A 16932-nucleotide genomic window follows, 5' to 3' on the forward strand; every position below is an offset into this window, starting at 1 on the left:
ATGATGAAAGAGAAAGTTTCAGAGAAGCTGGAGAGCACCTTGTCTGATAATAACATTGGAAGGACAAACAAAACTCACTGCAAATTTCCACATTAGCCATGTACAATAAAAAGGAAGAAAGAATGAAGGGAAGAAAAAGAAAGGAAGAAAGTAGGAAAGAAGGAAGGGAAAGATTTCAAATTATAGTTGAGTTCAATGCCTTTCTAACCTATTCTACTGATTTACCACTCTTCTTATCCCAGTACTGATGATTACTGCTTTATAGTATAATTTGGAAAATGGCACTGGTAGGTCATCTTCCCTTACTTTTTTTCTTTTATTCTTTTGATAATTTTGACCTTTTGTTTTCCAGATTAACTACTATCATTTTTTCTAACTTTATAAAATAGTTATTTTTTATTTTGATTAGTGTCACTGAATAAGAAATTTTGAATAAATGAGCACTGAATACATTTTCTGATTCTCACATTCCCTTGCACCTGATATACTAATTGTAATGAGCAATAGTTCTGCCCAGTAAACATGAGATCTACAAATAGAACCAATCAATAGTGAAGAAAAAAAATAATTTCTTGATATTATGGGAAATTTTTATAAGTTATTTTCTAGAAAGAAAGGAGATACAAAGATAAGTGAAACAAATGAAATCTCTTGTTCTCTCTCATTTTGGAGTATAATAGGCAGCTCAAGACAATAATCTCATAAAATGGAAATAAAACTAAACTGAGAACTGTGAAATTAGCCTAGGATCCAAATACTTGATGGATAAAGAAAAGGATGAGTATGGAAAAGTTTTATGAATCCAGAGATTTTTCCCCCTGCATGGCACAGCAATATAATTTCTTTCTTTGGTATCTGGGAAGAAAATAATCATTCCAACAAGACTTGTTTTGATTGACTGCAGTTATTAAATCCCCTGCTACTTACATGTTTAGTTTAGGTGATGGGAGCCACATAAAATTTGAAGTTTAATCATTATTTTTTACACTTTGGAATCAAAAAAGTCAAGGGTAGACAAGGAATGTCTTGCACACAGTAATGTCTTACAGACAGAGAAAAAAGCCAACATTTCATCAACATGTTTTTTTCTGATCCAAATTTATAATTTGTACACTGGTCACTATTAGTAGGAGAATTCAAAGTAGTAGATTCAAATATGATTTTTAAAAAGCAGGAGAGATATTTGTTATACAGTTCTACCCACTATTACTTTTAATTGCCTCTGGCATTAAATTTCTATATGAATTATGATCTAGTCATGGAATTTCAGAATTAGAAAGTCCTTCAGAGGTCACTAACTGAAGAAAAAATTCATTTTAGAATATTTTGGACAAATATTCATCTAGCCTTTTTTTTGAAGACCTCTAGGGCAGGAAAACTGATGTAACTTCTTGAAATAACTGAGGTAGTTTTGGATAATTTTGTTTTCCTTTTTTAAATCAAGCCTTCTGCTTCTTTGACACTCATACTCATTGTCCCAATTCTATCTTTTGGAATGAAGGAGACCAGATCTAATCCATCTTCTCCTCTGGATAGACTTTAAATATTTCAAGGCAATAGGTCTTTTTCTCAAAAAAATTTTTCAGGCAAAATTTCCTCAGTATGTTCAATCAGTTCTCATACAAAATGAATTCTCAGCCTATTAGCACCTTGGTTGCTTTCCTTAGAATACTCTCCACTTTATTAATATTTTTCCTAAAATGTGGAGAACATGGTAAGTCAGATGTGATCTGACCAGGGCAAAGTACTGCAAGATTTTCTACTCATTGGTGGATGCTCTGTCTCTGTGAATGCTACTTCAGACTACATTACTCTTTTTGACTTGTCCTATCATACTAGAGAGTCATTAATTATATTATAGAGAGATAGCCCCACATATTCCCTTTTTTAACAAGATAATTTGTCAAATGCTTTTCTAAGATTTAAGAAAATTATATCTATAACATTCTCCCCATTTTTGTTGTTGAGTCATTTTTCAGTTGTGTCTAACTCTTTGTGACCCTATTTGGAGTCTAACTCTTTGTGACCCTATTTGGGATTTGCTTAGTAAGAACACTAGAATGATTTGCCATTTCTATCTCCAGTTCATTTTATAGATGAGGAAATTGAGGGTTGTGTTGCCCCAAATGACACAGTTATTAAATATCTGAGATTAGATTTGAACTCAGAAAGATGAGTCTTCTTGACTCGAGGTCTGCTGCCCTCCCTATCTATGTTCTCCAAACTGAAAATGTTTCAACCAACACAAACTATTCTAGATGAAGCCAGTGATGGCTCTTTGTGATAACTTTCTTCTTAATGCTTACTATCCATTTCACATTTTAGAATTCTGCCAGGAATCAACAATCTGGCTATTCAACAGTTTGTAGATTAAAATTTCTTCCTTTGGGAGGTTTGGGGAGGAGGGGGGAATAAGAACATTTGTCCTTCTCCATCCCAGAAGGAAATTTTCTGTTACCATGATCTTTCCAAGATCACTGACAATGGTTCAGCAATAACATCTATTGACTTTTTGATACTCAGCCAAATATAGTGGTGAAATCTTGATTAAACTTCAAATGATCAGAACAGTAATTGCTAGCACTGAGATAGTTCTTTGTAGTTTGCAATACACCAAGTCCTAATCCAATTCTTCATTTTGGTATAGAGGTAATCCTGGGCTTTCAAAGGTTATGTTAGTAGAGTATAATTTCTGGCAGGTTTCATCATGTCTAAAGGTTTCATTTGATCCTAACAATAGAGAAGGTGTCTGGTTTCTGAGGACCAACTTAGCTAATATAGAGACGTATAGCTCCAGTAGGTTGGCCATTAGTGATGATTGTTTTTTGCTGTTGTTGTTATGGCAACCCATGAAACCAAGAAAAAATGATCCTCATTCCTGTAAGTTTCCATTTTCTTTCTTCATTGAGTATAACCAAATTTAAAACAAAAGAGGAGTAGGAAGTACTAAGAATCTTATCATTCTGAGGCTATCAATAAACTTCAATTTGACTATTAGAATTCAAAATATCCAATGACCAGTAAATGAACATATTGCTAGAGTAGCTGAATCATATCATTTTTGACATTCTTGATATGAAAAAAAAACAAAAAAAGAGGGAAATTGAGGCTAAATGGAATGATAACTTACTTATTCCTTGGAAAAACAAAAAAAAGATGTGGGTTTGTCATGTGTCCAAAGGCTAATAGCAATGATAAATATTTTCAAAAAGACCATCATAAAAAGAGTTACTATTTACTTATCCAAATTGGTTGTTGAGGACATAACAGTAGCAAAATTCTACTAAAAACATGACCAGGACTTCCAGATCAACTCAATTTTGAGACCTGGTAATCTCAGAGGGGGAAAAACAGTGAAGATGGGGAGAGATGTACAAGGGAAATAAATGAGTTATACCAAAGAATGTAGGTTGTATACAGTCTTGTATCTTTAAAAGACCTATATTGGACACAATGAACATGGAATAGCATACTAAAGAATGAATTGACTAAATGTTAACAAATAGGAAAATACATTATTATTGTGGTGATTGCCTCATCTATCAAATCAGATTATAAATTCATAAGATCTAAGATCAGAATATGAAATAAATAAGAAGAAAGAAAAATAATGGGAAAACATATAGCATACAATTGAAATTATTAATCCCAAAATTAAATAAGTTATTGAAAAAAAACATGAACTGGACAACAGAAATGATATGGACACTGACTATTATAATTGAATCCAAAAGTTAAATTTATGTAAATTAATTGCCATAAAAAGAAGAGCAAAAATACCCAGAAAGTAACTTAGTCAGCAAAAATGTGACTTAGTTGCCAACTGTTTAGGGAAGGTCGCCAAAAGCAACATCAGGTTAGAATATAAATTTGTCTGTGAAAGTTTACAAAGTAGGAAGATGGATGATTATGAGCAGTAACATTGCATAAAGTAGAAAGAAGCCATGGATGGTAAAAGTAGTTTAAAGAAAGCTTTCTGAACTAAGTAGAAAAGTTGTCTCAAGGACAATTGAGGATGAAAATGGGAACATTTACAACAAAAGAAAATGGAAATGATACACATAAACTGTTTTCTGTATCAAGGTTAATGGAGCTACCATACCTGAATTCTAACATCACAGAACCTCAGGTGTGTACAGAGGGCATAGAAATGGCATAAAAGAAAACAAAGATCAGAAAAGTTGTTGAATTAAACCAAGCCTATATGAAGGAGATTGATGCTAGATTTGATAAATTGTGAGGGTGGAAAATCCAAAATACAGATTATAAGAAAGAGAGAAAATAAAGGCATGAAAAAAAAATCTCAGACCCAATTAACACCAAAAAAGCTGACCAAAAGGATTATCAATCTATATGCTTTTCTCTGCCATCTATAGAAAAATCTTTATATGTACCCATATAAAGCACATATATAGATACATACATACATAACATATAAGACACAAATACATATTATATATATGAAATGAGGTCATTTTGATGAGGATATTAGTGAACATATCTTTATCATCTTACAATTAACTTAAAGATGTAAGGGATATATGATACTATTGTGCATATTGTTTGCTTGTTAAAAAATTGCTAACTTATAGAACTTTTCCAGTAAGGTATCTCCCATTCATGAATGAAGAAGATCTTTGGATGTTTAACAATATAAATAATCCTATTCAGTGATCCTCTAAATAAACATAAGTGATGCATAAAACTGGAAGATTTATGTTGCCAAAAATATTTAGCACTGTGAGGAAGGAGGTCCAGCTGAGTATCCAAATTGGGGATGAATTCCCTGGAGTTTTCCATGTATTCTGGTGCTTTGTACTCTCTTCTCTATAAGTTTTTGGGACAGTGTTTTTTTCCTAGTTCTCTTCCTGCTTATTTGACTGTCTCTTGTGTTTTCTTTGTTGGATTTTCGTCCAGATTATTCCCATTCATCCACAGAGCTTTCTTTACCTCTTTATACTATTTCACTGGGTAATCAATTGCATTGGCTCCCATGAATTCAATTATCATGTCTTAGCTAATAATTTTCAGATCTGATTATCCTGATCTAAATTCTCTGCCAACCTCTGGTTTCTCATGTTCAGTTGTCTATTAGGCATCTCAAACTGAATGTCCTGTTGTTCAATCATGTCCAACTCTTCATGAAACCATTTAGGGTTTTCTTGGTAAAGATACTGGAAGAGTTTGCCATGTGCTTCTCTAGCTCATTTTACTTATGAGGAAACTGAAGCAGAGTTAAGTGACTTTCCCAGGGTCACACAGCTTGTAAGTGTCTGAGGCTGAATTTGAACTCAAGGAAAGGAGCCTTCCCAATTCCAGACCTGGCATTCTAACCACTGCTCTACTTGGAGAATCCTAAACTCCAAACATTCACAACTTAACTCATCATCTTTCCCCAAGACTTTTGTCCCCTTTCAAACTTTCCAATTAATGTTGAGTGTATCACCCTCTTCCTTATATTCCAGGCTTGAATCCTCCACTCTTTAGTATTTCTCACCCTTCAACCCCACCCATATCCAATCCATTGACAATACCTGTTTGACTTCACATTTATAATCTCTCTCAAATATACTCCCTTCTCTTGTCTGATATTGCTACTACCCCAGTATAGGTCTTTATCTCTTCACATCTAGACTATTGTAATAATCTACTTGTTTGGTCTGTATAATAAAAATTTCTTCCTAGTTCAGTCTACTCTTTCTTCATTCAGTCTCCAAAGTGACTTTCCTAAAGATCTAATCATGACACTTCCTATTCAGGAAATTCTACTGATTTCTTGTCACTTTCATGATTAAATATAAAAATCTTCTGTTTAGAGTTCAAGGGTGGCTAGGTAGTACAGTGGATAGAGTGCTAGGTCTGGATTCAGGAAGATTCACATTCCTTAGTTCAAATCTGGCTGGCCTCAGATACTTCCTAGTTGTGTGACCCTGAGCAAGTCACTTAACTCTGTCCCAGTTCCAATCTTCTATCACCTTACACACCTGACCTCATGTACTCTGGGATGCAATGACACTAGTCTATTGCTGTTGCTTGAACAAGATACTCTGTCTCTTAGCTTAGGGTATTTTCACTAACTGTCCCATATTCCTTATATATGAAATGTCTTTCCTCCTGATCTCTACTCATTGTCTTTCCTGGCATGCTTTAGGTCCTAGCTAACAGCCTACTTTCTGTAGGAAGCATTTCCCAATCCCAACTGGGTTTAGGTGATTTTCCATATCCATTGTCTTTCCCAGTTACACATACTATTGGATTATCCAATTCAATGCCATTTTGAAATCTAAGCAATAGAAATGCACTTGATAAATCAATAAATCAACATTTTTAAGTATCTACTATGTACCATAAACTATTAACTTTCTTGCACAGATAAACAGGCCATACATCTTTCAAATGATTACAGAATTCTTCTAGAAGGCTTTGCCAAGTATTGGGGATTGATAATAACCAATATAATATCATCTACAAAAAGAGTCAGTGAATAAGCATTTATTAAGCACTTATTCTTTGTCAGGCACTATAAACTGGAGAAATAGAGAAAGGCAAAAGACAGTCCCTGCCCTTATGGAGTACAAAGGGGAACTAGATGCAAACAAGTATGTACTAACAAGCCTTAAGCAGGATAAATAGTAAATTGTCAATAGAGGGATTGGAAATGGAATGAGAATGTCCCTAGATTCTTGAACATTCTCATCAGATCACAGATCAAAGACTGAAAGAGACCACAGAGGCTGTTATAAAAGTATCTACCTTAATGGGGAAATCTAAGTAGAAGTCATATGGTGGATTTTGCATTTTTTATCCAAAGCCCTCTCTAACTAGATTCAAAGTGGTTTAGTGCCTAAAGGTTTGCCACCTGTTGATTAATTTCTTAAAACCGAAACATTTCTTAAAGTCATTTACTAAGGTGTTACTGTCAATATTGGTGGAAAACATATTCATGTAGATGAAATTATATACTGTTGAAATTAGAAATCACAAGTTTTGTAGCTTTTTAAGGAAACTTTAAAATATTTTGAAAAAAATTACTTCTGGCGACAGCTAGATGGTACAATGGATAGAGCACTGGCCTTGAAGTCAGGAGAACCTGAATTAAAATCTGACCTCAGACACTCAAAGTTTCTTAGCTGGGTGACCCTGGGCAAGTCACTTAACTTCAATTACCTCAGCAAAAAAAAAAGAAAAGAAAAATTACTTCTGAACAATGATTTCAGCCAATCCAGGTTATCAATTCAACTCCTGTCTTAATATATGGTTAGAAGAATATGAAGAAATTTTATTTACTCTTAATTATGGTCTACATAACCTTTACCAAGGCACTAAATTTCTTTGACTAGATCTAAATTAATCTCTTATGCCTCTGTCTATTCCACATGGTTTTGTACAACTAGTGAAACACTTCACAGGAGAGATACAATCACTCACAATACTTACCTCACTTTCCTCTACTGGGACTGGAGGAGGTTCTTTGATAATCTGAAAGGATAACAGAAAAATAGGTGACAAAGTTTCTTACCATTTTATTCTGAAGAGAGTTGAACCAATGAGATTTCCCAAGGGAATATATAATTTTATATTATAATATATATTTATAAATGTATAAATATATATTTATATATAATATAATTTTATAGGACAGTTTCCCCCATGATATTATTAGTGAAAATAACAACAATAATAATGTCTTGTAGTTTTATTATGAGCTACATAGAGCATTGGATAGAATTCTGGGCCTGGAGTTAACAAGATGTGTGTTTGTGAGTTCAAAGGTGGCCTGAGACACTTATTAGCTGTGTGACCCTGGACAAGTCACTTAACTCTGTTTACCTCACTTTCCTCATCTCCAAAAAGAGCTGGAGAAGAAAATGGCAAATCAGTTCAATATCTTTGCCAAGAAAACTCCAAATGAAGTCATGAAAAGTTAGATATGACTGAAAAATGATTGACCAAAAATATGTTAAAGTTTGCAAAGTACTTTGCATTTGTATACATTATCTCATTTGATACAACAAACCTGTGAGGAGGGTGCTATTATTTCCATTTTATAAATGAGAAAACTGAAGCTCATAGGAATTAAGTGACTTATGAAGCATCACCCAAGTAGTTAGTGTCTAAGGTAGGATTGGAACTGAAGTCTTTTTGACTCCAAGTCTAGCACTTTATTCACTGTGTCAACACTATGTGAATAAAGTCAGTTGAATATGTTATTCTAACATGAAATGTAATGGGTTGGGCTGGCAGTTCAGTTGGATAGTAGGTGATACCAATGAGGCTCAGACAATGAGTTTGATGACTCGAAAATGATGGAAAGACCTCTGATTTTGCAGTAATAGGTTCACAGAATTATAACTGGAAGGGATCTTACAAGGTTGTCCAGTTCAGTGGTTCAAATAAAAATGTATCCTTCTCAGTAGCATTTTGACTTAGAAAACTAGAAATTAACATTAGTTGTTGTTTTGTAATTTTAGATATTTTGCCAAACATTTCTCAATTTTAATCTGGTTGACCCCTCCCCCAGTTCAGAGTTTTGCCCTCAGTGAGATGAACCCTTCCAATTTTTAATCCAATCCCTTCATTTTATAGTTTTGTATAGAAGCTGAAGAAATTCATCTAAGGCAAAGCCATGGGATTTGAACCAAAGCTCTCTGATGACAATTCCAGCATTTTTTCATCAACCTTGATACTGAAGGGTGACAACATGACAAGATATAAATCCTGGTTTTGTTACTTACTCCTATTACCTGTTTGACTTTGGCCAAGTCATGGACAAATCTTTCCAGGCCTTATAAATTAATGAGATTTTGAGTTAGAAGTGACCTTAGATATCCTCAGTCCCCTCATTTTGCAAACTCCATGGTTGCTGCTTCTGGCTCTAAAAGTCTATGGTTTCCATCCAGGTCAGCAACATTTTTATTCTGAATAAAACTTTGCTCCCCAGTCTACAGGCTGCATCTGTGATCTCTGTCAAACTTCTTGCAAAAGGGAGTTGTTGGTCATGAGAGTTCATTGGAAGGGAACGTGCCTGGTTCAGTACAAATATACTCCCAACACTAAACAAGAAGTACAAAAATAAGAACAATAACAACTCAGTCACAGGAAAACTATCCTGATTCACACACTGCACTTCCAGCAGAATTAAGAAGGGGAGAAACTTCCAAGCCTCTTTGCTGATTTATGTTTCCCAGCAACATGGATCTATAGAGCTGCAGAATGTCGGACAGTGGAGTTCTGATTCCTGTAGTCCACAGACCATGTTGGCAAGGAAAGCCTCTTAGATCACCTCCCCCACCTGGTCTCTCTTGACACTGAAATAAACCTTTTCATAATGAATGAGGAAATTGGCACCAATTTTTAACAAGACATTAATGAGGTAGTGTCTGGTTTTAATTCAATGACATAAACAACTTTTAAATTCAAGCCATAAGAGGAAAAAATATAGACTCTGTGGATCATATTAAATATAAGAGATGTCCTGAAAGGATCTCTATAAATCACATTTTGAGAATTACTGTTTTGTGAGATTTTTGTGGGAAAAGCATTGTATTTGGGGTAATCACTTGAGACTCAGAGGTTCTGGTTTCAGATTTAGTCTATGCAATTTACAACCAGTGTGACCCTGGGAAAGCAAATTTCTTATTGGACCTCAGATTCCTTCTTTGTACAAAGAAGGGATTGGCCAAAATCATCTCTAAGGTGTCTTAATTTGAAATCAAGTTCAAATGACTTTGAACTTCCCAAAGGAGACAGTAATTTCAAACTCAAATAGTAATGAATTCTTACAGAAAACATAGTGAGTTAGAAAACCACAAATTATAATGATCTATGTTATATTATATTTTAATTTATTTTGTTAAACATTTCCTAATTTCATTTTAATCTTGTTCAGGCTGACATGGGAGTTTTATGAGCTGCATTTGAGTTTGACACCTTGGTCTCTATCTCCCCTTCCTTTTCCTCTATTCTTCTTCCTCCTCCTCTTCATCTTTTCTTCCTCCTTCTTCTCTTCCTCATTCCCTCTCTTTTATCTTTCTTTTCCTCCTGGGAAAAAAAGCCTTTCTAATTTAGGGGGTGGGACTAAAGGAAATGTCTCTTTTTATGTTAACCAAACAAATTTTCCCTGGAAAAAGGAGGATTATACTATATTATTTTTTTTTTCCTGAGGCAATTGGGGTTAAATGACCTGCCCAGGATCACACAGCTAGGAAGTGTTAAGTGTCTGAGATCACATTTGAACTCAAGTCTTCCTGACTTCAGGGCTGGTGCCCTATCCACTGTGCCACCTAGCTGCACTATATTAATTGTTTTCAATGAGAATTTATTAAGCACCTATTATATGTATAACTCTGTGCTAGGTGCTTGGTTTGCCAATATGGAATAACATGTGATTTTAGATTTAGAATTAAGAGGGATTTGGATTTTGATTAAGGTCTAATAAACAATTCTTTATTGGATATAAAATATTTCTTTATTGGATGCAAAGACTATGAATGAATAATAGAAAAAATTCAGAGAATGGAAAGTACACTAATATAAGTAAAGGTTTTATCTAATTTAAATTCATTTACTTCTATATATCTAAAATTAAAATTTTGGGGTATATGAGGAATCATTTTCTAATAAGTAATTTTGTCTTTGAGATTATATGTAACTGCCAACGAGTTGCCATCTTCTTTATTGGACTTGAAATTGCAAGGAGATTTGGAGAATGTTTCTGGAATCTTAATCATTTCTAATATTTACTTACTGATCCTCAGTATTGTTTTAAAAGGATTCTCTATTTGCAAGACTTACTACATATCTGCCAAAAGCAGTTAAATAATAACCAATTTTAGTCTAAGACCTTAGCTACATATAATAAGGCTATCTGGGGTTCTATATAATAAGATAGGATAATATCTAGAGTCATACTTGATAACTCTGTGACTGTAGGGAAGTCATTTAACTTCTCTGCATCTCATTTTCCTTATCTAAAATTCAGGTAATTATTTGTAATAACTACTTCATAGAGATGTTTTGAAAGATAAAACACTATAAAATGTGTTATTATTGACATTTTCAGAAACTTATAAGCTAAAAGGGAGAAAAATTGTGTACACAAATGATACAAAGTAATCTCTGAACAGTGCAAAGGAAAGTAAAAAGTTTTAATCTGAGAGAGAGACTGAAATTTAGGATAGACTATCTCTAAAAATTAATGTCTTCCTCTACACCTAGGGACCTGGAAATCTCCTTGGAAAGTTTAGTTATGTATACTGTTCTTTATTTCTCTCACTACCACCTCTTCAAGTGATCAGATAATATGTCATCACTGTTTTGGGCATACTGCTATACTGGTTAGCAAATTATCTGTACTTAAATGACCTTTTGGTAGTCTTAACTAGTTAATATACTTCTTGAAAAAGAGAGTATAGTTTATTATTTCTGTTGTTGGAATAAAGCTGAATATTCCATTTATTTAATTCCAAGACACCTTTTTCTTTTTTCTTACAGTAAAGATTACTCCTGAAGTGAAAAATTTCCTTTGAAAACTGCTGATTAAATTGGCTCAAGTAAATGTAATAAAAAGCATTTGCAAACCAATGAGAAAATATGGTGAATCTTTTCAAGTGAAAAACTAGATATAAAAATCTTGCAGGATGTTTCAGGCAATTAAAATGAAACATTATAGGCTTTTTAAATTGCATATATTTATGTGAAATATAAAATCTTATATTTTAGCATGAATTGACCATATTTCAAAGACATCTGGATCCTATGAATATTGCTATGCTGTATTTTTGTTTTCCCTAATTTTGCAGGAATTTAAATGTGGATAGTATGATCACTAGGGATAACTTTGTTTTTACAATTGTAATTTCACTTTTTAGGGAACACTTTTGCTTATATTTTGCCATCTTATCATATCATCAAAACCTACTCATAATATAACTTAAGACTGATTTTGAAGAAAAATTAATGATAATTGATTTTCATTCTTTTATTTCCTTAGTTTTTTCTGAAATAAAATTACAAAACCATAAGCCTGATGCATTTTTTGATGTTTTTAAAGAACTATGATCTTAGAAAACTTTCTGTTTGTATTTGTTGACCATTTATTAATTAGGAATGGTCATTCTCATAAATCTGAAAATTTGAATTAAAATATTCTTTACATATTTTGAAAATGAGAGCTTTATCAGAGAAACTTGTTCCAAAAATTTCCTTTGTTTTCATGTTTCTGATAATGGCTACAATTTTGTGAGAGTGTGTGTAATTGTGTAAAAAAAATTTAATTTTATATAATCAAAATTGTCTATTTTATCTTCTATGATCTTCTCTAGCCATAACTTGGTCATAAACTGTTCCCTAATAACTGTAAAAGGAAATGTCTTCTTTGTTTCTCAAATTGATATATAATGTCACCTTTCATGTCTAAGTCATATATCCATTGGAGCTTTTTGTGGTAAGTGCTTTGAGATATTAGTCTAGTTTCTGCTAGGCTTTCCATTTTTTTAAAACAGTTTTAATCAATTAGTGAATTATTGCCTTCAAAGCCTGGCTCTTTGTGTTTATCAAACATTAGGTTAGTATATTTGTTGTGTTCCTATTCTGTCCCATTAGTCTCTGTTTCTTAACCAGTACTAAAGTGAAATTAATATTGTCTACTATAGTTTGGGTTTTGCTATTGTTAGTCCCCCTTCTTTCTTTTTCCCATTATTTTACTTGAGATTCTTGACCTTTTATTTCTCCAGATGAATTGAACACTATAACATAATCCTTTCTATAATTTGGTTAGTATGGCACCAAATTACTAAATAAATTAACTTAGGTAGTGATGTCATTTTTATTATATTGTCTGAACCTACCCATGAGACATAAATAGTTCTCTAATTATTTGGATCTGTTTTTATTTCCACATTAAAAAAATTCCAAATGACTAGTAATTAGAGAAATGAAAATCAAAGTTTTACCTCACACCAATTATATTGTCAAAGACTACAAAAAAGGGAATATGGCAAATCTTGTGCAGAAGAAAACAGTCCTGTTAATGGATTGGAGCTGTGAAATGTTTTATTATTCTGAAAAGCAATTGGTAACTATGCCCTCAAAAGTTACAATTCCAGAGAACTGATGATGAAGAATGATATCTACCTCCTTACAGAGTGGCAATGAACTCGGATCATAGAATGAGACATATTTTTTAGTTGTAACCCATTTTAGCATTGGTTTACTTTACCACTTCATATTTGTTACAAGAGTTATCTTTTTTCTTTTCTAATGGGAAGAGAGAGAACATTTTGGTTAATTAAAAAATAAATTAACCTGGGGCAGCTAGATGGTACAATGGATAGAGTACCAGCTCTGAAGTCAGGAGGATCTGAGTTCAAATTTGAGCCCAGACATTTAACACTTCCTAGCTATGTGATCCTAGGTAAGTCATTAACCCCAATCTCCTCAGCTAAATTAATTAATTAAACAAAAAGAAAATATTGTCTTCCAACAATGTCTCCAGAGAAAATTTATCAGATTTAAGTTACCTGAAAATTAAAGATAAACATTTTGAGCTGTAGGAAATACATTGCCATACAAAGTATTGGATTCTTGAATAGTTCTACTTAGAATATTCATCATCAATTATTAATTTAAATTAATTTTCCTGTAATTTCTACTCATTTGTTTATAATTCTCCATAGACCATTTAATCCTTCTCCTCATTCATACTCATTTAAACATAAATATACTTTCAAGTACTGACTGCACTTTTTTGGTCAAATAGCAGTCTGGTTTTTCCAGTAGTTCTTGTCAAATATATAAACCATACCCAAATAAATATGTTCTTAAGTTCTCAGACACTGGATTGCTTTCTAAGTAAATTACTATGCAGTTTCCAAATAGAGATATTTTTGTTTTCTCTTTACCATTGTTTATAAACTCAGTGTATTTCTCTTGTTTTATTTAATATTATTACTAGCATTTTTAGGATTATGTCAAATAAAGACAGGAAAAAGGGGATATATTTGCTTACTACTTTATTTATTGGGAAGCTTTTTATCCAGAAGCTTCATTGCATATAATGCTTTATTTTGGCTCTAAGTACTTTAGTTGGTTTTTTTTTTAATATTAAAAAGGTCCGTTCATTCCTGATTTGTAAGGTTGTTTGTTTGTTTTCATAAGTAGTTGCTTTACTTTGGCAACATCTATCAATCATATGGTTTTAAAATTTTAAAATATGTTTGGATATGGTGATTGTTCTCTTAATATTGAATCATTCTGATATTCCTTATATAAATTCAATTTGAATGCAGTGATTTTTTTTTTGATGGATATGTTGCTTTAGCCCTTTTGCCACGATTCTATTTAAAATATTTTGTAGAGAGCCATAATTCTGGAGAAGTATACTTGAAAGAAGTATACTTGAAACAAGATGTTAACTCAGAGGAATTGATGATACAATGGTTATCTAGTTTACATATATACTTAGTACTTAGCATAGTGATGTAATGGTTCTCTAAATTCACACATGCACAGTGTAATGTAATGATGTAATTGTAATAGAGTATATAAAGACCAACAAGGACTAGAAGAAAGACATTCCATCTCCCACTATCCTGGTGGCTCTCCTTCCTCCTGCATTCCTCCACTAAGCCCAAGGCCCATCTGAAGTTCCCCCAGAAAGCTTGCCTGGACGCAGGTGAAGGAGACAGACTGTGAAGGAGGAGACTTTGGACTTTATTCCTGACTATTCTTGTAGTGATTATTCTGTTGAAAGCAGAATAATCTGCTTATTTTAAGCAGATTAAACTTCATCTGCTTAATTTTGTTAAGTCTTTTTAAAGAATTAGATTTTAGCTTTGTTTAATAGTTTGGTTTCTCTTATTTAAAAATTTCCTCTTTGGTGCTTATTTTAGATTTTTTTGTTTCCTAGTTTTATTATATATTTAGTACAAGTCTTTTTTTTTTTTTTCTTCTGAACTAGAATGGTTCTTGTGGGAGTAAATAAGAGGAGACTAATGCAAGAGGCAAAGATAAGACTGGCCTCATTTGGCTATTCAAAGTATATAGACAATGAGACAGAAAGAAGAGCCAAGGTGATTCCAAGGTTTTGGAACTGGGTGTTTGGTAGGATTATGGTGCCAACAACAGACAAACAGAATTTTGCCCCAAAAGTTCATGAATGAAGGTGAAACTGAATTTTTTCAATGGAGTTTCCAGAGACTTTAAATTGGATCTGTTGGTGCAATGTAACATTAAAATAATTCTGGTTATATTTTTTAAAACTATAGAGTATGGATGGATTATTTATGATCAACCCAAACCAGAATAATTCTCTGGTTCTTGGCTTAATGACTGATGTGTAGACCAACCAAAGAGGAAGAATAAGTACCATGACATAACAGCTTTCTTGGATGACTTTTTCTATGGCCCAAGGTCTGTCCCTAAAAAAGAGACTCAGACCAAAGATTTGGATGGATACCTTTTAGCAGTTTGCTTCTCTACTGAAAAACAGGAACAAATGTCCTCTTTCTGCAATGTTTTAAAGTTTACAAATTGATTTTGTTGCAAAATTCCTGAGAAGCAGGTGTTCTACTTTCTACATGAAAACTTCCTTGATTTCCCCACCTCTATTGCTAAACCCTTGCCCTTCAACATTACTTTGTTTTTATTTTGTACACCTCCATTACAATTCTTGGAGAGCAGGATGTGTTTAATTTTTGCCTTTCTATTTCCAGCATTTGGTAATATGCCTGGCAATATAGAAGGTATTTAACCTATCCCCTTCTTCCCCCTCCTCAAAATAATCTCATATTGTTTGTAAATGCGAACTGTCCATTTAAAAAAATAAGAAAACTAAGATTCAGAGGGGTATGCAGCTACTGAATATTAAAGCTGGATCTCAAATCTGTGGTTTCTAGTTCTACGACCAGGACTTCTACCAAGACATTAAATGTATCCAGGGCAATTGCAGTTCAGAATACAGAGGGATGTGATGGATTTAGACGCTGGATATAGCTACAAATAACTGGAAGTAGAGATACTACTATATGATCTGTTCAATTTAAACTTTGTTAAAGTGGATTTGCTTGAATAGAAGACATCATTGAATGGAATGAACCTTAGAGAGCATATAATCCTAAACTCCCTATCTGATAAACGAGTCCCTAAAAGGCAAATGACAAATTTGGGGACTTAACAAAAAGTCAGGCTTTCTGTCTCCATAAGTGCAGAGCTCTTTGCATCTCACTTCCCCTCCCACTTATCACTGATTCTTAATTTTACTAAAATGAATATGAATTTAATTTTACTTAATCTGACTCCAATTCACAGCTTTTCTTCCACTTAGGTTAGGCTCTTCAAAATGAGTGTTTTTTCTGCTCATGACTTCAAAACTTGGGACAAATACTGGTGTACAGTTATTTATACAGTACAGTTATTTATTCTTTTTTTTAAAGAATACTTAGCGATTTGAATAATTGTCTTTTAGCAAGTAGGAGCTCATTCAATCCCAGAAAGATTCATTTAAATTAACACTATTTGTAATTGAAATGATTTATGGAGCCTCAAAAGAGCCTGAAAGCATTGTAAATATTCCTTATTGAATTGCTTATTAAATAAATATTCTTTATTCAATTTGCAGAATCTCTGCAAGTTTGCATAATCTGAAGGAATGTAAGAGATCTTCTAATTCATAACTAAATAGAAATTTATTTTAAAAATATTCATTTCAATTTACGTCAATCCAATTCATCAGGCATTTAATGACCTAGTATATAACAGGCATCACCAGGGAAACAATAATAAAATCACATGGGTCCTTTTAAAAAACACTGATGGAGTCATCTCCCTACTAGTGGAAGATCTCTATTGATGGGAATCAGTTTTTTTCCAGAGAAAGGCTTTCAACAATAACAAAGCTTTTCATTATAATTGTATTAAAAGCTCTCAACACAA

General features: G+C 33.0%; 1 protein-coding gene across 1 annotated transcript in view; it reads right to left on the reverse strand.

The window, feature by feature from the left end:
• The window catches only part of ANTXR1 (ANTXR cell adhesion molecule 1), a 289146-nt gene that overhangs the window by 99294 nt on the left and 172920 nt on the right, over positions 1 to 16932 (reverse strand). Inside the window, exon 14 of the mRNA XM_051975446.1 lies at positions 7438 to 7479. Coding sequence (XP_051831406.1) covers positions 7438 to 7479 — 42 coding nt within the window. The remainder of the gene's footprint in view (positions 1 to 7437; positions 7480 to 16932) is intronic.

The sequence above is a fragment of the Antechinus flavipes genome, chromosome 2 (genome assembly GCF_016432865.1).
Source record: "Antechinus flavipes isolate AdamAnt ecotype Samford, QLD, Australia chromosome 2, AdamAnt_v2, whole genome shotgun sequence".
NCBI lineage: Eukaryota > Metazoa > Chordata > Mammalia > Dasyuromorphia > Dasyuridae > Antechinus > Antechinus flavipes.